The sequence below is a fragment of the Pimephales promelas genome, chromosome 23, assembly GCF_988280905.1.
Source record: "Pimephales promelas chromosome 23, fPimPro1.hap1.1, whole genome shotgun sequence".
Lineage (NCBI taxonomy): Eukaryota > Metazoa > Chordata > Actinopteri > Cypriniformes > Leuciscidae > Pimephales > Pimephales promelas.
In genome coordinates this window covers 22,520,870-22,543,727 of record NC_142791.1, presented here as the reverse complement: position 1 = coordinate 22,543,727, position 22,858 = coordinate 22,520,870, and the positions used below count along the sequence as shown (strand labels likewise).

General features: G+C 37.5%; 1 protein-coding gene across 1 annotated transcript in view; it reads left to right on the top strand.

The window, feature by feature from the left end:
• Positions 1–22,858, top strand: part of ssbp2b (single stranded DNA binding protein 2b) — a 97,004-nt gene that overhangs the window by 21,927 nt on the left and 52,219 nt on the right. The window contains exons 2-4 of the mRNA XM_039675912.2: positions 7,005–7,077; positions 9,664–9,725; positions 9,815–9,899. Of these exons, the coding sequence (XP_039531846.2) occupies positions 7,005–7,077; positions 9,664–9,725; positions 9,815–9,899 (220 nt within the window). The remainder of the gene's footprint in view (positions 1–7,004; positions 7,078–9,663; positions 9,726–9,814; positions 9,900–22,858) is intronic.

The following is a 22,858-nucleotide window of genomic DNA, read 5'->3' as shown; positions in this document are numbered from 1 at the left end:
CTCTCATTACTCCATTCACCCAAACACTCCTTTCATCTCTTGTCCGAATCTGGACCTCCCCACTGTTATGAAACATTAATGTGTTTTATCTCAAGGGGGAAGAGACAGAAAAACACAGACAGAAAACAGCACAGTGGACCTATCCACTGAAGCAATGACCATTAGAAATCACGTTTTTCTCGGTTTGCTTTGTCTTGAGTTGCATCAGGATGTGTCTAAGCATCGATTGCTCATCAATATGTCATGTTGGCTTGTGTGCCAACTTCTCAACTATGTATTAAGCTAGCTTGTTTAGGCCAGGCTCACACTACAAGATGTTTTTCTACCCTGTGCACATTGATTTGGATGTTATGATGCACACTTTTTATGTATTTATATATCAGTAACTATAAAGGGATCAGAAAAAAATCTTTTATAGCTATATTGCACAACTGTAAATTTACAATGCTAATTGCATCTTAAGTTCTTAATCTTCGAAAGTTAAACCATCGAGCTTTCATTTTGGCTGTTTCATGTTTCAGCGAGAAACGCAGCACTGTAATAATTTGCACGTAATAAATATTTTTACCTGCCATGAAAATATTATTGTAAATGTTAATGTAAAACAATTTTTTTTTTCCCTTTTTGGAAGTAAATTGATTTTATATTGTTCACCTAACAGATTATTAGGAACACCATACTAAAAATGTGTTTGACCCCCTTTCGCCGTCAGAACTGCCTTAATTCTATGTGGCATTGATTCAACAAGGTGCTGAAAGCATTAGAAATGTTGGCCCATATTGATAGGATAGCATCTTGCAGTTGATGGAGATTTGTGGGATGCACATCCAGGGCACGAAGCTCCCGTTCCACCCAACACAGTCTCATGAAGATGCGTATCTATACCACGAGTGTCATTTATACGCCAAAAGTGTTTTTTTCGTGTATATGGTACGCACTAAAAAACACTGGGTTAGGTTTAAGGGGGGGGGGGGGGGAGTTCGTGCGTATTATACGCAAAAAAGTGCGTATCATATGTATGCGAAAATCGCGTGCCATATACACGCAAAAACTGTTTTTGACGTATAAATGCCACGAGAAATTACATTCGTGCCATAGATACGAACTTTCATGAGATCGGGCTGTTCCACCACATCCCAAAGATGCTCTATTGGGTTGAGATCTGGTGACTGTGGGGGCCATTACAGTGAACTCATTGTCATATTCAAGAAACCAATTTGAAATGATTCGAGCTTTGTGACATGTGCATTATCCTGCTGGAAGTAGCCATCAGATGATGGGTACATGGTGGCCATAAAGGGATGGACATGGTCAGAAACAATGCTCAGGTTGGCATTTAAACGATGCCCAATTGGCACTAAGGGCCCTAAAGTGTGCCAAGAAAACATCCCCCACACCATTACACCACCACCACCAGCCTGCACAGTGGTAACAAGCCATGACGGATCCATGTTCTCATTCTGTTTACGCCAAATTCTGAGTCTACCATCTGAATGTCTCAACAGAAATCGAGACTCGTTAGACCAGGCAACATTTTTCCAGTCTTCAACTGTCCAATTTTGGTGAGCTCTTGCAAATTGTAGCCTCTTTTTCCTATTTGTAGTAGAGATGAGAGGTACCCGGTGGGGTCTTCTGCTGTTGTAGCCCATCCGCCTCAAGGTTGTGCGTGTTGTGGCTTCACAAATGCTTTGCTGCATACCTCGGTTGTAACGAGTGGTTATTTCAGTCAAAGTTGCTCTTCTATCAGCTTGAATCAGTCGGCCCATTCTTCTCTGACCTCTAGCATTAACATACTGGATGTTTTTCCCTTTTCACACCATTCTTTGTAAACCCTAGAAATGGTTGTGCGTGAAAATCCCAGTAACTGAGCAGATTGTGAAATACTCAGACCGGCCCGTCTAGCATAAACAACCATGCCACACTCAAAATTGCTTAAATCACCTTTTTTTCCCATTCTCACATTCAGTTTGGAGTATGGAGATTGTCTTGACCAGGACCACACCCCTAAATGCATTGAAACAACTGCCATGTGATTGGTTGATTAGATAATTGCATTGCTACGAAATTGAACAGGTGTTCTTAATAATCCTTTTGAGTAAATATATATATATATATATATATATATATGTGTGTGTGTGTGTGTGTGTACAGATACTACAATATAACCCCAAAGAACAAATAGGCCTTAACTATAATTAAAATTCTCTGAGCTTCTTCGTTAAATGTTTCAGTACTCGTGTTTTCTATTCATTGTGCAGACTTGCCAGGGGGTGTTTTTTTTTACTGCGCCTCTCCCCCGTCATACCCATCAGCATTACCAAAGTTTCTAGACCTCTGGTGTATTAATTGCCCCCCATTTTTTCACCCACCCAGATCCTTTCATCTTCGCCTCGATTTGCGTCAGTATCCATAGTTATTATCCTTACCACATAGCTCTGCTCGTGCTCCTTTGTTCCTCTAATATTCCTTCTCTCTTCCTTTCTCGTCATTCATTTCTCTACCTGCGATCGCTCACAATCCACGCGCTCTTATTTTGGTGCTGATAAGTGAACGCACGTCTCTTTGTGTAAGCTCTGTACTGGTCGTTCATTAGAATTCATTTGGAGGCATATTACCGACCGGCCGCTGAGTCTACGAGGCTCTGGTAATGACAGGAAGAGCAAAATGCTTCTGAAACTCATTTGCATTCATACTAAAATGATGCGCCGTGGCACATTGGGCTTCTGCATTCACTCACTGTCATTATTGCTGCCTTTATACTCGTTGTTTTGCATGAAGAATGTTGGGACATACGTTTCTTTATAGTTTGGAAAGGATAAATTAGATGTGCAATAAATCAGGTTTTATTGGTCTTGTCTCTTAATCAGTACTGACTCTCAGAGCTAAAGGGGCGTTTGATGAGCTGTTTGTAATCAATGTAAAATCACTACTAGTGAATATTGGCTGAACTAGTTTTACATGCTGTATTGGTTGTACATTTGATTGTGCAGCATATTCAGATCATATAGAGATTATACGCATATAGATTACACTGTAAAAAATATTTTCAAGATTTGTTATCACAACATATTTTCTTTTGTCAAATCAACTTAAATAATTTTCTTTTCTGAGTTTCTGAGGATTACATTAATCTCCTTCATTGTATTAACTCACTTTTTCCAGTTCAATGAACTTAAAATTTTAAGGCAACCAGGTTACTTACTTTTTTAAGTTAAAACAACAATATTTTTTTTTACAGTGAAAACAAAAAATGCTAACCTAAATGAATGAATTAAACTTTAACTAGTCCACTAAATAATTGTAATTATTTATTTAGCCCAACGTTATAAAATGATGCAGCAACAATTTTATTTCTTCATTTTTGTGGCTAACATTAATTATTATAATTATTATTATTTATTGGGCAATTAAGTGAATTATATTTGCTTTATGTTGAGTCTACATTAATTTGGGGATTTAATGTGACACTGTGAAAATTGTGAGTTTTTAAGTGACTCTTTCACAACCTTTATATCATAATACTTTATATTATTAATATATTAGGTCTCAGATATTGTGATATACAGTATGCTTTTGAAGAGTAACACAACATGTTCATTTGTAGGTTTAAGACTGGAAGTAAAAAGTCCTGTCAAACTATTTAGCTTCATTTGCATTATTTTCCTGATATATCAATCAAACTTTCAAAAGTGTTGAAACCTTCAATTTTAGTATGGCGGACAATAAATTAGATGGAAAAACCCATAGATTTACACAGAAGGTGGGCCATGGATCGTGGAGACTTCGAGTGAGCTCATTTGATTTGAACCACTCATTAACCACTCAAGCAACCATATAGCAACCAAATGGACCTTGGCAATCACCTGGCAATGCCTTAACTGTTATATAAACTCACAATTGGTGCTAAAGACAGATCTCACACTGATGGTTTGGGTGAGTATAAATATTTCGCATTGGAGGAACAGGGTGGCCTCAAATGGACCTTGCTGGGTTAAGTGATCAAATGTGAAAACGCTTCAGATCGATAAATGAACTTGAGCCTCACTCTCTTCTCCCAGTCACCATGTTCATCATTCAAAGGAAATGGTACTTTTTGGGCTGTGCTGACAGCTAAAGTGATGCTTCTGAAGTCTCATTTTGTTTGATAGATTGTTTGGCATCAGGAAAGCTGATCTGCATGTAAAGTTTGTCTTTCTGTGGCCTCTGTGCGAGTGCAATCTCTTGCGTGACCTTTTCCTTTCGTTTTATGCCTGTTAGAGTGAAGTGTCACTATGGCTATTAAATAAAACAATAAAAATGAATGGCATTTGTTGGTTTTAGAAACTTTGGCTGCCTGTACTGTATGTTCACACTTCAGTCTATGTGGTTCAAATTCACTTGCTTTGGATGACAGTGTGAACAGCAAAACTCACACTCTATAAGACATTTTCAATTCCAATGATGGCCTCTTTAGCATATGGAAATCAATCAGATACTAATTTGATTTACACAATTTATACATATAAATCAAATGTTCCAAAATGCATGCTTGATTTATTTTTGAATCACAAAATAATTTTGCATTTGACTGTAAAAGGTATTGGTCCGTATACCTTCAGGTAATTCGTTTTTTTGTGAAAATTTCTAGCATGCTAGATATTTCGACGCGTCTGCGAGTGTCTTTGATGCGTTGTTGGCTCTTTCATACTAACAGATTGGCAAGCGTTCATCGTCCGCTAATCCCCCGTGATTTGCAAGCGATAACACCCTGACCTGTCGGTGAGCTCAACGATTTTCAAATCGGGCTTAAAATCCTGTAGTGTGAACTTGGCTTAAAGTGTTGTTTCGTTCCTGAACGAATCGGTTGAGTGAGTGATTCAATACCTGTATTACACCAAAAGGTGCAATTAATGTGGTCTTTTTAACATGTTTAAAAATTAATGCAGCTGTTTTTTTTATTATTATTATTATTATTATTGTATTTGCAATTAAATTGTTGAATTTTTTTATATTAATTCGGGATTCATGTATTGCACTTCATAGCCCTAATATCATAATAATATTTAATGTTGTTGTATATTAGGTCTCAGATAAAGTGATACTCGTTTTTTAACAGTATCTATGTTTCCATCCACCCAATTTTATGTGCATTTTGGGATATTGGGTAAAAAATAGTCTAAACTAGATCGGCTACGTACAGTGGAAGTGGAAGTGACAATTTTGTTCTCTTCGACTAACTGGATGGAAACGCTGCTTTATTAGCAGAAAAATATTAGCAAATTTATACGATATTCCAATTTGGTGCACAATTTAAATTCGCAAATTTTGGTTGAAAACATAGCTAGTGACAACAAAATTTATAGGGCTCTATCTTGCACCCGGCGCAAATGACTTTATTCACTGACGCAGCATTTATCATTCCTATTTTGCACTCGCGCAAAGCGAGCTTTTTCCCTCCACAGACGCACGCCGGTAAACTAGAAAATGAACTTGCGCTCCCCGGGCGGGTCGGCGCAAAAAAGAGGCGTGTGTCGGCGCAAACAATCCCTGGTGCTATTTTGCAGTTCCAGAAAACAATTGCGCCAATGACCAGAAAAAAACCTAGTCTAAAGTCAGTGGTGCGTTGCGCGTACATGTGCTATTTTAAGCGTGCATGCTTGGCCATAACACAGAGTGTGAACAACGCGCATACACTGTAGATGATTCTCTCAGCTACAAAGATGCATTTTACTTTTTGCAAATGATACATTATTATAAGGAAAAATACGAGGGAAATTATTGTTGTGTTCATGGCATAAAGCTTGCACATTTACCCAAATTATCATATGCATGTTTAACCGAAGCTAATTTGGGTGGGTTTGTCTCATCCCCAATGTCACTTCTCTTTCTTTCACGGCCCTGACGAGAACATCGATCTCCTCGGCTGTGAACCGATTGAAGCGCGCCTGGTAAATGCGCCGTTATAATAGTATTGCGCCACGGAACAAGCGCACCTCGTTCATCATCACGCTCTTAAAGGGAATGTGATATGACGCTCTTATTGGTTTGTTTTTCGTTACACCCAAACCACACCTATGAATAATGAAGCTACTCCAGACCAACCCCTTTTACATTTGCGCCAGGCGCAAGAGGCTTTTATCCCGCCGGTTAAATAGCAACAGCGCCGGGATCCGCCCACAAAGTTACTTGCGCTTTGTGCTTTGACACTTGCGTTTCAGATCGTTAAAATAGGGCCCATAATGTTAATTTGCAGATTTAAGCCTGGCCCACAACGCGCGTACACTGTCCCGTAGATGGTCTGCTTGCGCGCTTTAACCTCGCGCACGCGACCTCCTCGCTAGAGAAGCGTTCAGTTTTTCCGCCATGGCGCGAGCGCAACTAGCTTTTAAAAGGAATGGGAGATGAGACTCTGATTGGTTTATTGCACGTTATGCCCAAAACACACCCATTACTCATTGAAGGGACACTCCACTTTTTTTGGAAATAGACTCATTTTACAACTCCCCCAGAGTTAAACAGTTGAGTTTCACCGTTTTCGAATCCATTCAGCCGATTTTGTGATATTTAGAAGAATATCAGTCACCAGACAGTTTCTGGTCTCATTGACTTCCATAGTATATTTTTTTCCTACTATGGAAGTCAATGAGACCAGAAACTGTCTGGTTACTGATATTCTTCTAAATATCAGAAAATCGGCTGAATGGATTCGAAAACGATGAAACTCAACTGTTTAACTGTGGGGGAGTTGTAAAATGAGCCTATTTCCAAAAAAAGTGGAGTATCCCTTTAAGAGGATAGGGACAACCCTTTTAAACCATGCGCTGTGCGCGCCGACCATTTTCCTGTCGTTAATCTAGCAACCATGCGCTTAGATCATTAAAATAAGGCCCTCGAAGTCCAAAGTATGTAGCCTTTGTTCGGATACATTTGTATTATTATCCAAATATCTGAAAAGAAACTAGAATAGAATGCTTATAGTGCATCTTATATGAATTAATGAGATTTTCTCTCTCTGTGTTTTGCAGGCTAGCACTCTACGTGTATGAGTACTTGTTACATGTAGGAGCCCAGAAGTCGGCACAGACCTTCCTGTCAGAGGTGAGCCAGCAGGAGGTTTATTTAAGCTCCTGCTTATCGATGCGCCATCCAGGCACACGGCTTCGTAAGCATCGGCCCGCCCCCTGGGGGTCCAGCTAATTTAATTACACGCAGATGATATGCTGAGCAAGCAGGACACATTAGATGTTTGGTGTCCAGTAAATGGGATTGGAGGAGAGTCAGTGCATCGCTGTAAAAACAACTAAATTGTTTCAGCAGAAATGCTGGAGCAGTGCTGGCATGTTGATCATCACCTCGTTCCACTTTTTATGGCGAAAAGCGCATGTTTGCTTTGTCTTATTCGTGAGACAATACTTTCAGGCAAATCACAATAATTTATGCCTGAATGATTTCTTTTCAATGTCACTGAGGCATTGTGGGATTGATCTATGTGAAGGAAACCATGACATTTTGAAGCACTGCTTTGATATTTATAGTCTTGCCATTATTTGCATATGAGTCACACACACTTAAGAGTACAAGCCATCTTAGAAAAATAAATAATGCACCAATGATTGCTCTAATTCCAAAGCAGTGTCAATCTCAAGAACGGCAGGTCGCACTTCAAGTCCCCTGATATATTCAGATTTGCAAGGGTAACTTCTCCACATGTCTGTGACTGGACTATTTTAAGTCAGCTACTTTGTATCTAGAAATGTGTCAGTATTCTTAAAACAAACCAGCCGCTGTTGTGGTATCATTTAAATGCAGTGCAAATGAATGTGAAATATACACTTACAAATAGTTTAGTAATGCGGCTGAAGTTAATACTTTTATTCAGAAAGGACATTTAATTGATTGAAAGTGAGCTGAGTATCATCAGCATAACAGTGAAAGCTAATTCCATGTTTTCTAATGATATCTCCTAATGGCAGCATGTACAGAGTGGTCCTAGTACTGAGCCTTGCGGTACGCCATACTGACCTTTTGATCGATAAGACATCTCTTCATTTACTGCTATAAACTGATAACAGTCAGATAGGTATGATTTAAACCATGCTAATGCAATTCCACAAATGCCAACAGTAAAGATATTTATAATGTTGCAAAAATTAATTCAAATTTCTTTCAATGAATTCAAAGTTTTCCTAAAAATATTACACTGCACAACTGTTTTCAACACTGATAATAATGAATGTTTCTTGAGCAGAATATCGGCATATTAGAATGATTTCTGTAGGGTCATGTGACACTGTAGACTCGAGTAATGACGCTGAAAATTCAGCTTTGATCACAGGAATAAATAACATGTTCAAATATATTTAAACAAAAAGTTGTAATGATTTTTCACAATATTGCTGTTTTATGTATTTTTGATCAAATGAATGCATTTGTTAAAGGGGTGATGAACTGAGAAATCAAATTTTCCTTGAGCTTTTGACATCTAAAAGGTCATCATATTATAAGAATATCCTGTAAGTTGCAGAACTGGAGACGTCCTTGTTAGTCCAATAAAAGCTTTTATTGACACCAGGCTCTGCAAACGACTCGTTTTCCAAATGACGTCAAAGAGGATAAAACACCACCCCCGCAGAAAAACATCAACGCCTACTTCAACACGGCCAGTTTAGCCCCGCCCACCGATTCGCGCATTACTCGCATAGCTAAATAACGCAGGCCTGCCTACCTCGTCATGACAAACCGGGGGTGCGTTTCCCGAAAGCATCGTTAGCCAACTATGGTCGCAAGTTGGTCGCAATTTCCATTTCCATCAACTCTATTGGTAACGACGGAACTTGCGACCATAGTTGGCTAACGATTCTTTCGGGAAACTCACCCCGGGTCGAGAGTGAAACTTATTATAATATGCAAAACTGTTATCCACTCACAGCAGTGGGCGTTTACTTCCAATTCTTCAGTGCGAGACGCCCATAAAAACTGAGCGTTTTTGACATAGGCTCAAAACTAGGGTAGAAAATAGCCTATTATTTATTCATTTTGATGTTTTTTTTAATGTAAAAACCAAACGAACGTCATAAATTGATCTCAGACAAAAATATAAATTTAAAAAAAGCCAGTTCATGACCCCTTTAACATAAAATACTTTCAAAAACAGTCAAAAAAAAAAAAGTTTGAACGGTAGTGGACAATTTAAAATCCGATTTAAACCTGGAATATTATAAACAATGTTCTCAAACAAAGAATAGTTATGATGTAAATGATTACTATTTCTGTTGCATTATTTCTAGCTAACTAATAAAATACAGTAGCCACAAATTCTGGAATTTGCTTTTTAATTGCTGATATATATATTATATAATATACAGTATATAATAATATATAATATAAATTGTAATTGAATTTTTCCATTAAATTAGATCTGAGAATATATTCTTTTGGACTCGTTTTTCTTGAAATTAAATTAAAACAGATTTGACGAATTTTACATTTATGAACAGATGTGCATTATCCTTTGACAAAGATGTTGATATATTTTGGAACTGACACAAGGGGGAATCACAACCTCGGCAAAAGTGGACACCATATTGATCAGTTAGCCTGGCTGACTACAAAAAAAAAAAAAAAAAAAACATGCTGATGGACATTTAAAGAAAGGAAGTGTTTTTTTCTCTCCTTTCTTTCCAGATAAGATGGGAGAAAAACATAACGTTAGGAGAGCCTCCAGGATTCTTACATTCATGGTGGTGGTAAGAATCACATTGTTACTGTAAATGTTTATCGTGTGCTGATGTGTTGTTCACGGCTTCTGCTTCATCCATCCTTGTGTGTTTTGCAGTGTATTCTGGGATTTGTATTGTGCAGCACCTGAAAGGAGAGAAACCTGTGAGCATTCCAGCGAAGCCAAGGCATTCCATGACTACGTAAGTTACTCTCACAATGGACTGATGGCTGAATGAATGGTGTGGTGGAGGACTTACTGTAAAGCTCAGAGCATGGATGGATGGATGGATGGATGGATGGATGGATGGATGGATGGATGGATGGATGGATGGATGGATGGATGGATGGATGGATGGATGGATGGATGGATGGATGGATGGATGGATGGATGGATAAATGGATGGATGGATGGATAGATAGATAGATAGATAGATAGATAGATAGATAGATAGATAGATAGATAGATAGATAGATAGATAGATAGATAGATAGATAGATAGATAGATAGATAGATAGATAGATAGATAGATAGATAGATAGATAGATAGATAGATAGATGGCATTGTGATTGACAATGCAAATGGTATTTCTCATGAGGCCATAGTGCTTCAGTGCAGTGATGTTGGTGCTCCTGAAAGGCTTTATTCTTTGCTGTTTGGTTCTGAGTAAGAACAAATGCTGCTGAGTCTTACAGGAAGGAAGTGTGATTCAATATCCTGTGTACCTCGGGCTTCTGGTCACCTTAACTCTCGCAAACAAGAGCACACAGGACCTAAAGTTCTCCCTGTTTCACCTTGGAGGTTGATGTAAACGTTCAATTATAGACACGCTTTCTTTCACCCAAACACACCTCAAAAGCGCAGTTTAGAAGACGAGTAAAGAGCGCAGCGATGCCGAAGATCACTGGTTTGGCCCCAAACTCATTTCTCTTTCCAGCACCAATTAGCTGAATTTCCTCTGAGAGCGTCTGGAGTGTAGGCACAACAGGAGTAATTACAGAGAGAGCTGGATTCTCAAACGAGAACATCCCCGTCCAGTACATCGGCTGCTCACTGTGACTAATTGCCAATGTACAGCAAATACACTTTGCAGCTATAATGCACTTTGCAGCTATTACTGTTGTTTTAGAAAATCTAAATTGATGAAGTTTACGAATACGTGTTTCTGGTTCTTGTTATGAATGATTAATCAGTGCACATTGCTACAAAAGATAAAAATTTTTAAAGCATTTGATCAAATTTTGTACAGTATGTTGTTACGAATCCTTTTTCTGACTCTATTATGATGCTTAATGCTTGCACACACACTCATACACTACCACTCAAAAGTTGTGAGATTTTCCAAATATCTTTTTAAAGAAGTCTCTTATGCTCAACAAATCTGCATTTATTTAACCAAACATAATAGTAAAAAAAACTGTAATATTGGGATTTTATAAATCTTAGTACATTGAAGTTTTTTTTATGCTACTTCAGGATTTAGCGTTAAGCTTTGTATTAGTAGAAAACCTGTAGTATTTTTGAATTACCATTCTTTCCACCCTCCTATCCCCCTGAGACGAGAGATTTTTGTATTTTTTGTCTGGAAAATAATCCCCCGATGATGCAAAAATTGTCATTTGGCGTCATCGGAGGATTTTTTGGCTAGAGGCTAAAAACAGCCTGTAGTAGGCGCTGTCCCACATGTTTTCTCACTGGGATCTCACTCACAAGATGCACACATAGTGTCAGCCATCTTTGTTTGGTAGCTATGCTAGCAGACTCTTGTTCTGTGGAGAAAGCGGAGTAGTAGGGGTTACCATCCTTTTTTTTTTCACGGACATGTCCGGCCGTCGATGTCTGGGATTCAGCTTTTGCTTTCTGCAGTCGCCATTTATTGTTTATATTTACATTTGTTTCAATCTAACTGAATTCTTTCTGATTGGTGAATCTGAATGTAGTGTTTTCATAAACGCTAAACAAGTGATTGGTTGATGTGCGTTTTAACATTGCTAAGAAAATTCCCGCTCCTCGGTGAGAGATACGAGACCGGTGCGTCTCACAGGTGTCGCTCACCGGTAATCACGCCACCGGCCTCGCGCCGTTCTCCCGCGGCCTTCACTCGTCCTGCTCGCCACAGTAAACATAATTAATTGTGACTGTAGAACGCAAAAGCCGAATAGCGGACATTTTGGCCGATTGTGAAACACATTTTCGGGCAGACTCGTCACGGAGACTCACTAGTAGCCTAGACTTGTTGTTTAACTACTGCGCTCTGTTACCGATAGGCGTGGCCTCCTAGGGAGGCGAAGCAAGTGCATTCTGGGAGTTGTAGTCTTTCATCCACATAAGCCAAAAATACATTTTCTGGCTTTTCTCAGTCTAGAAGGCTCCAAATAAAAAAAATAAAAACACATTTTAAATACACATTCATCTTCCCAGAGGTGAAGTATCCCTTTAATTCTATTCGAATACATTTTAAAATGTGGTTTATTCCTAAGTCTTCAGTGTCACATGATCCTTCAGAAATCATAATTATATGCAGATGTTCTCATCAAGAAACATTTCTTATTAATATCAATGTTGAAAAGTTGTACTGCTTAATATTTTCTTTGAAGCTGAAATTTATTCAGGATTCTTTGATGAATAGTAAGTTCAAAAGAAACAGCATTTATTTGAAATAGATATCTTTATAACATTATAAATATCTTTATTGTCACTTTTGATCAGTTTATTGTGTCCTCGCTGAATTCATATCTTGAAAGCATTTTTTTCCAAAACAATTATTTCTAATTAAATATCCTGTTTCACTCCAAAATATGTCACATTACGAAAATAAAGTGGGTAGTGGGTAGTGAACGGCGTTTCACAGATGTTGCTTGATTCTGTTTGGGCTGCGTGGCACATGTGCTTCGTTTTCCCGGCAATGTAATAAACTTGCACCAGGGAGTTGTTCGCATCCTAATTCGGAGGATATCAGAGGCTCAGGCAGACGTGCAGTGCCATCCTACGTGCCAGCGTCAGTGCGGTGGCTTTTGTGCTAAGAATAAAAGCCACAGCAAGAGGGAATAAAGCCCTCATTCCTTCCCTCTCACCTCTCCTCGTCCTCCCTCAGGGAGCGCTCGTTTCTGAGAACACTTCCAAAGAGAGCGTCCTAGAGGTCACTTTCCAAGACACGGTCAAAAGGTCACCTCTCTCCATGAGTGCGATGGGATGGTTCCCCCGGCTGTGGTTTGTCACTGGCTGTGTTTGCAAAGGCATGCTGGTTATTAGGATATGTGTACTGTATTCTGTTTCCTAATGGATAATATGGGATGATAAATATTTCAGAGTGCTGTCCACTTACAGTATATCTCAGACATATATTTACATTTTGTATATATTATTATTTTACATTTTATACAATAGGGTTTGAAATTAACAACCGCCAAATGTGGGTAAAAATGAACTGTGGCGGGTAACGCTGTCAAATCACTTGTTACTTATGATGTTCACTCAAATCTGCTCAGATCTAGTGCAAGTACTCAACTCGTGAGTCATCATGATATATTAAATACAGCGTATTGCGCAGAATCAGCTCATATCTGGCTTACTTGAACATGCACATCACTACACAACAAATAACTGTGCGCATGTTCATTTGCATTGCAGATTAAAAAGCCCTTTGGTTAACAGAAGAGACATTGTTATTTTCCAACATCCTACATTTTTTTTCTGTTCTTTGTACTGAATTGATCTGTCCACCTAAAACACATTTTTGGTGATGAGGATGAAAGAGAGGAGATGGCTGGATGACTGGATTTTGTTTGAATAAGAAATTAATATAAGGGCCATTCCACCAAATGGGTGACATTTGCTTGTTGTAAACTTTATTTTTGATCTTTTTCAAAATACTGCACATATTTAACTATACAAAATGTGTATTGGTCAATTTCAGGCAACTTTACAAGGTTTAAGCAGAATATGGACGCCTGTTTTCTCAATCCTGTTACCGAAAATCATGTGTCATTTAAAAAGCAAGTTTAGAAGCTTGTCAATTAATTCCTTTGTTTTCCCCACAAGAGAGTGTTTATTTTAAAAACATTGTTGGTTATATGTTCAAAAAATTGATATTTATGCCAATAAAATCAACACAAAGGCATTTTTTTTTCATTTTAAAGACGACAAAAGCCTCAAGCTTATATATATATATATATATATATTTACAATTAATTCATTAAATAATTGATTAAATCATGGACCAAACAAAACTGATAAAAATAGTGGTTTAATTTTATTTTATTTTTTTGAGAAAAAGAAAAAAAAATAGTAACATGACTGAAAGTAACAGGATAGAGTTTTTAAGCAAAAAGTTATCAAATATATGGCATGTGGCTAATATCGTGAGGACACTGAGACATTTCTAGTGCCTTACCAAAAGTTAATATTTTTAAAATAAAAAAAATTAAATCTAAGAAAAAGTGGTAACACTTTACAATAAGGTTCATTAACATTAGTAAATGCATTAACTAACATGAACTAACGATGAGCAATGCATTAGTTACAGTGTTTATTAATCTTTGTTAATGTTAGTTAATACAAATACAGCTGTTCATGGTGCGTTCATGTTAGTTCACAGTCCATTAACTAATGTTAACTAATACAACCTTTGATTTTAATAACGTATTAGTAAATGTTGGAATTAATATTAACTAAGATTAATAAATGCTGAAGAAGTATTGTTCACATATTGTACATGTTAACTAATGTAGTTAACTAATGTTAACTAATGAACCTTATTGTAAAGTGTTACCGAAAATGTATAGGTAACAGGACTTTATGTTGAGATTGACATTCTCAATTCATAGTTACAATTTCATCAAATATACAGAAATGAAAATGAGAGGAGTGATTTATAGTCACCCCATTGCCTTTAGAAGGTCCAGATGATTCAACTTACTGTTGAAAATGTGTCTTGTGGAATATTCTACGTTTTTCAGAGGGAGGATGTAAAAGTCTAACAGGACTGAGTGAAAACCCGGGGACGTATTTTATCTTAAATAGTAGATCATAGTAGATTTGGATATAATGTCACACAACAATGCAAGAAAAATTTCTGAAGGATTTTTATCATAATATTTCATGGTAAAGTTTTGATATAGAGAGTTGGGACATGCAGAAAATGCAATTTTTTAATGTTCTGTGTTGTTTTTATTAATGTTTTTAATTAAACGTTTTAAAGTAGTTTGCTTAATTTTGCTTAATAATAAAATGTATTTTAGAGTTAATTTTCATGGAATTTTATACATATAATGTCCTGGGGACAGAAATGTCACCCTTTCGGTGGAATGGCTCATATATAGTATATAGCTGTGACGTAGTTAAGCTGGTAAATCTTTTCTTTTCGTCATTTAAAAAAAATAAATAAATAATAATAATAATAATAATATATATATATATATATATATATATATATATATATATATATATAATCAGCTTGTAGAAGCTCTGAATGGCCTGTAACTTAAACCTTAAGTAGCCAAATTGGCCGGTGAGTGAAAAAGTTCATTTCAAACCCTGAGATCATATATAAAAATAACAGTTTTATTTACATTATAAAGGAAACATGTCATCATTTACAGATTGTAAATCAATATAATTCTCATATGCAATTTTGATATGCATTTTTTTCTTTACAATTGATATAAAAACAATCATATTCATACAGCAAAAAATAGTATGAATAGTAAGCTATTTTGAACATGACATGTTTTGCTTTTTGGCCCTCGGATGACTTCCTCCATAGCTGGGGTCTTTGACCCGGCCTTGCATCAGTTCATTTGCAGCATAATGACTTCTCTGTCGGTGGTCACGTTAATGGAGTTAGTATACACGGTCACGGACATGGCGGCCGAGTCTGTTTTCCCTCACTACACCGTGTCACTGTGTTCGTTTGGGCTGTCGGGGAGTCCTAATGCACTCCGATGGCCCTGCTAGTGGTGTTGAATGCCATGCTAATTGATCCTCAGGCAGATATAAGAGTTTAATGCGATCTGCTCAAGACTAATGTCCCATAAGGACGCTGACGCTGGTTTCCTCTTCGCGATAAGAGCCAAGTGTGTGGTTGTCATATCCAGGCACAGGCCCTTGGATGCTCCTGATACTGTTGTTACTGGGGATGTGCGTCACGCGAGCTAGCAGAAGATATGTCAAGGAGCCTGGACGTCCCCAGTTTCATTCATTATTAGCACATTAATATAACCTGGTATCCGTTCTCATGGTCACTTCGTGATAGTAAAGTCGATTTTGATGCGTAATATGATCTCGCTAATGCTTAAATTGGAAACGGTTTTACTTCTTATCCCAACAAAATGTGATCTTTGGAAACCTAATTTGGTTTTCCATTGATTGACCACAATCATATAAACGGTAGGGAACTCATTTCTTAAGTGACGGTGGATCATCTGAAATATGTGTTTATGTCATGATGACGGCCACTAAAAGCTTTCTGGTGGCATTGCTTAAAACAACATTCTGTTGCAGTTGGACAGATAACTGACCTCTATTGTAGGGTGAATGTATTTTTGTATGTAGCTTTCAGTTACATTCTTTTTCATCTACATTACTTTTTTCTAGTGCTGAGAAAAGTAGCTTTATTTCATCTATGGAAAATAGCTTTTCTTGTTCCACACATTTTTTTAAATTCTACTTCCTGAAATTCTGTTTGCAAGTCTGCATCCTGTTTGCTACCTCAGTTAAAATTAAATTAAGATTAATTGAAACTGGTGTCAATTCAATTGACCTATGGCTAAGCCACGCCCTCAAACGCGATGAGCCAATCACAGTGCGCAGCTAACCCAATATCCTCGGACATTCTCTGCTTCCACGTCCATTGAAATGCATTGCAGTTAGTCAGTTTTCAATAGTTTTTTTCTTGTCGTTTTAAGCTTCAAACGGTGTGCATGGGGTACGTGCAACTCCGAAACTAGGTTCCCAAGAGGCTGGGCGACAGTGTGTATTTCTTTTACCCTGTCCCAAGCCACATTTCAACCGAAATAAGTGTCAGCTCTGGATTAAGTTATGCGATTAAGACCACAACACCAACTAAATGTGGATAAATTAAACAAGGATGTCTACATCTGTTCTAAGTTAAGTCAACAATGTATTTAAATGTTATCTTTAAAATCTCTAACGTAACGTTAAGCTAACGCTAGCCTAACATTAGAAAACGTTAACGTTAGCTTCTAGCTGCATGATTGAATGTAAATACATGATTCATGTAAATACTGTAGCACCAAACGGTGATGGCAACGATATGCGGTTTATCACGTTTACACTGTGACCTGTACATTTTTGCCGGAAGCTGAAGCTTTTTATTGACCTTCTCAACAATAAAATTATTAATATAACCCTCCAATGCATAGTTAATGCCCTTTAGGTGACTTTGAGATGATATGTAATCTTTCTGTCTCCAAAAATTACCAATCACCTCCTGTATAATGTCTCCTACAGTTGCCATGATTTGTTATCACAACATATTTTCTTTCGTCAAATCAACTTAAATAATTGATTTAGTTGAAATAACTTATTATTTTGAGTTTCTGATGATTAAATTAATCTCCTTCATTGTATTAACTCACTTTTTTTCAGTTCAATCAACTTAAAATTTTAAGTCAACCAGGTTACTTAGTTTTTTTAAGTTAAACCAACAATAGTTTTTTACAGTAGCCATGTTTCCATCCACTTGTCAATCGAATTATCTGAAATTCGGTTAAAAAGCTCATGCGGATAAAGCTGGTGAAAGTGTGTTTCCATCCAACGGCTTTAAAGCGAATTAAAACCTGTACGTAATGACGTCACATGCTGTTTTGCGATCAAATTGGTATATCGAATTGATTTCAGACATTTTAAGGTGTTTCCATTTATTTTCGCACTGAATCGAACAACATCAAGCAAACTTTTGCGAACAAAGTTTTGTTAGACAAAACGGATCGCGCCATCTACCAACAAATGATCAATATTTCACAAGTTGAAGGCTAATAATGCTTATGTGCCAGCTGATTGCGACATATGAATGGGATAATGTATGCGAGGCGGTTGTTGGTTGTATTCGCTATAACAACCGCCTCGCTATATATTATCCTGCTTATTAGCCTACGTATAAATCAACCAAATAAATCAATAATTTGACACAAAATATTGACTTAAAAACGAGTTTATTGATTTAAAAACGAGTATTGCTTCTGCTAAAGAAAATAGTCTGTTCCGTCTCTGAACTGCGTCCATGGCAACGGTGTGTTATACTAGAAGCGCCGCAGTCTGTTAACTAGAAAAAACAGACCACATTCTACATTACAATTCAACCAAGCCACGTAAAAACAAGCAAAACTAACCTAAGAAAACAGCGACGCTATAAACATTGCTATGATGATGACGATGCACGTATGCCCGACGACAGCGGAGGTGACTGTGGTTTGGGAACGACAGCGCTCCATCAGTTCTGGGAGATCATGGTTCACGGAAACCCTTTGGTTGAAGCATCTTTTTGCTTTGTCCACTTACATCTGTCTTTGTTGACATCCGCCATGTGTGCGCAAACAGACTGGCCGGAAATGAACTCGTCTTCTGACGTGTTGCAACCATAAAAGGGCATAAAACTTAATCGCAATTCATTATTTATTCGGCAAATAACGTTTCCATCAGCTTTTATCGCATTAGCCGTATATCGATCAAGAGAAAATCCGATGAGACCGAACGTATTTCATTTGAGTCGATTTTCATGAAATTTTATCGAATTTTACTGTTTCCATAAGGCATTTTTCATTCGATATCACTTAATTCGGTGATAAAAACGTGTTGATGGAAACACAGTGTGGCGCAGTGGATAAGACACATGCATTTGGTGTGAAAGACCCAGGTTCGAATCCACTGTGAGACACCAATGTGTCGCTGAGACACTTAAGGCCAATTTATACTTCTGCGTCGAGGGTACGCCGTAATGTACGGCGTAGGCGACGCCGTTGTGAGCATTTATACTTCTGCGTTCAGGTCTTGGTTGCACTGCAGTACTGCTCCGAAACGCTAGTTGGCGGCGGAGGGTTTTAATGTTCCACTGTGTTTAGATTCCTCACGGCTAGGTTACTACAAGCAATAGCGACTGAAAGAGAGCTGATAATGTTGGAGTTGGAGCTTATTGAGGTGGAAAAACAGTTCAATTTAGTGAAATTACTAAAACTGAAAGACAGAAATGAGAGAAGACGTCGGAGGAGATGGTACGTGTGGAAATCATAGATAGTGGTGGAAATGCGTGAGAAGGTACGTGCGGAAATGCATAGGAGGAAATGCGATGCTACCAAGCCGACCAATCACCGATCTTGCGGTCCGCGTCGTCGCGACGTGTAGTTACATTTTTGAAGAGGTGCGCGTCAGGCGATGGCGAAGGGTACGCGGTATGGGACGCGTCTGTGCGTATGCTACGCCGTACCTACTGCGCGCACCCTACGCAGAAGTATAAATTGGCCTTTAACCCCTAATTGTTCCAGAGGCGTGCGAACTCTGACAAACATAGCAATTGTAGCGCCTGTCCCCGAATGTTGACTGTTTGACCGAGTGAGTGAAGGGGGCGTGGCTTAGCCATAGGTCAATTGTAAATGGCACACAATCTTGATATACAAATACGCTTTAACCAACCGCTGTGCTACAAATAATCATTTTCCATCACTTTAACCAACTGGGATTTGCATCTGTCTTCTTTGTCCCGACACTGTCCATGCTACCAGTGCCAGAAGGGTGTTTGAACTGTGGCCTAACAGTTCAGGACACATTGATTGTGCTAAACTGGGAAATCCTCCCTATTGGTTTCCTATTATTTTTTGTCCCCATTCGTATGTTCTGTTGATTAAAACGTGTCCAAAAAGTGTCAGAAATATGAAAGCAATGGGGATTTGATGCCCGTCACATGCAGACTGTCTGGATGTGGACCAATGGAGTATGTGTTAAACCTCTTACAATCTGCTTTTGAAGTCTGAATGTAAATCGTATATATGGTTTGGTTCAGTCTGTTTTCCACATCCTTTTGAGTTTAAGATTCTGGGAGGTTCTTTGCCATCTTAAACAGCTGGCTGCTCATACCACAGCTTTCAATAGAGCCCCACAATAAAGTCAAATTCTGCACAGATCAAAGTCGATGTGCAGTCTCTTTGCCCCAAGCATCCTCGTCGTGTTTTTTTTTTTTTCTCTCTCCACGGATTAAAGTCTGGCAGGGAGATCGGCCTCCACAGTATTCACGGCTGCTTTCTTTGTCGTGGGCTTTGGGGAAGGGACAGACGAGTCTTTTGGATAAGCTTCATCGTTTTCTCTTTCCGCACCTCCGGAAGAAGGCTGTGTGACGCGGTTGTTTAGCCAGCATCGGGCTCTCCGTCTCTGGGTTTGGCCGTGGTGAGCGGCCGTGTTCTCTGGTGCAGCACTAAGCTCACAAGCCTGCGCTAGCCAGCACTCAGCTTCCTAATAAGCAGGAGAATTGCAGATTGAATTGCTCCCGGTTTCCTGTTGGGCTCATGTTGCCGCGATTTTAACTGGATTAAGAAGCAAAAAACCCCGGCCTGTTCCGAGACACGCGTTTCGGACACATTTGCTTTGAGTGCACGGCCACCCTTGTAATACGATTTCCGAATGGCCTGACTTTCTTTTGATTGTTGTTAAAATGCTTTCTACATTACAAGTGTTCTTCCTTTCTTGGCATTATGCACTAGATTTGATTGTCACATGTTGATATGCATTTAGGCTTTATGTCTGATTGCACACTTTGAAATTCAAGATATATTCAGCTTTATGAAAAAGGGTGCTTTCTAAATGGCTTAAATGTTACTGTGCCATAGACACTTGTATTTAAGGATGTACAGCACAATAAATAAGTTATTAGCGTATTCTAGTATTGGTTGTATTTTTGTAAAAAAATATGAAATTGAAAGAAGTATTTATTTATCCGTCCATCCGTCCCTCCCTCTCATTGGAATACCTGATAATTAGTAACTTTGTTCAGTTGTTTTTTTTTTTCTTGTTCTGGTTTCTTCCTTTGTTTAATTATTATTTTACCAGTATTGATTAATTTCTTGAAAATGTTGTTTACTTAACTGTGAGATACTTGGAAAACTACATGCCAAATTATAATTGAATATTTTTTTTTATCAATATTTAACTCAAATAATACAATATCATTTATAATAACATTATAACTAATAAAAATATGTATGTTTTGTATATTCATGTTAGCTACAGTATAATTATGAATACAAATTACTTTTTATTGAAATATATATATTTAATACGTGTTATATTATTTATTTATATTTTGAACTTTTAATATTTTTAATTTATTATTAATTTAATTTTAGTAATTGTAACAATTTGTTAAACTTATTTTATTTCAGATAGTTGGGGAAGGCAATGCTTTTGTGTTTAACCCTTCGAAGTCCGCACCAAAATTTTCTGTTTGCATTTCTTATATTCATATGTCGCTAATAACCACACTCAATGTATTCACATGGAGCACATCCCATAATTTTTTAAATATTGGCCTCTACCAAATGGTTGAGATGTCACTTAATGGAATTCATACACATACTTTGCCATACTTTTTTATTACCCATCATAATTTATGATCAAACTCTTTTCTAGTCTTGACAAAACAATGTCAGAAAGGTCTGAGTCTCAAGGTTCCATATTTTACAACTGAAGTGATATTTGGACAGAAATCTATTAATTTGTTACAGCAGAATGCATACAATGGAATTGATGTCATTTTTGGTATTATGCCTAAACAAAAACTTCAATTTTTGTGATATCAACTTCAAATTTGGAACACAACTTGGTTAGATATATGGCTTTGATTTTATAGTAATTTTATATGAAAAAATATTTTGTAAAAATATATATTGTACATAAAAGAAAAAAATATTTAGTACAGTATATTTGATTTAATGTAAATTTAAAACTTCCATAACTTTTTCATACTTTTATTTTTTGAAGTGTTTTCTTTAAAACAAGACTTTTCCAAAGCATACTTGAATTACAACCAAGTTTTAATAGTGCATTGTAATGTCCATTCTCAAAAAGGGGGGTGACAATTAATTAGCCAAATCAACCGTTTGGTTGAGCATGTTTTTGAAAAAAATATTAAAAATACTCAAGTTTTTTCATAGCACCAAGTAACATCATTTTGTAAAGTTAAGGCTCTTACAGTGTAATATGTAAAAAAAACAAATACGCTTAGCTTGCAAAACTTTACCAAAAACTTTTTTCTGACATCCATGTAGAACATCCATGCTGTTGATTGACACTGTGATTAGTGGATTTTTTTGGGCATAATATACCTCAACCAGATGATAGACATGGCTCAATCAGTTTGAGTTGATTTGGGTACTCCTCTCAATAAAATATTGTAACTCAAAATGTTTAAGTTTTTCATCGAATATATTTAATTTGATTTCAGATTAATTTCGATTAACAAAAGCTATTTTTTAAATAGTTTTTAGTCAACAATAACCCTAGTTTGAATGCATATCAGATTTTGTCTCCTACGAATTGTAGCAAACCTACTTGTATTTGAAAGATTTAAACTGAATGATTTTGAAATTTGGAGGGTTTAAGTTGTTGCCATAATGTTTTCTGAGCAAAAGAAGCTCTGAAAGTTTTGCTGCAGTGTTTGAACGAGACACGTCGGTTGGCGGTACGAGGCAGCGAGTCAGTATTTGAGGTTTGGCTGCCTCTGCCTGTGTAAATGATGAATGAGCAGCGAGTCGGGGAGCTGAGGAAGAGGAGGCAGGCGGCCGCTCACTGCCTGACAAGCTCCTTCATAATGCAGGATAGGGATGCCGAATGGGATTTGGGAAATGCAGGTGGTCTTTTCTTCTCTCTCTAAATTTTTTTTTTCTTTCAGCGGTAAAGAAGATTTATTTTTAATGTTTCGGGAGCAAGAGCTCGCCCAGAAATGGAGAATTAAGGCAAAATATATGAAATAAAATCCCCCACTTCAGTGAAATCTTCTCCGGCTACACCTCCTAACGTGAGCTGAAGTGGAATAGAGAGATGAGAACCCGATAGATGGGAGTTGATGATTTTGCATATGCTTTGAATAAATTTGCATCCAATAACACCATTGGCTCATCTAAAGCTCGCTTTCCATAAGTGGATACTTTCAATAT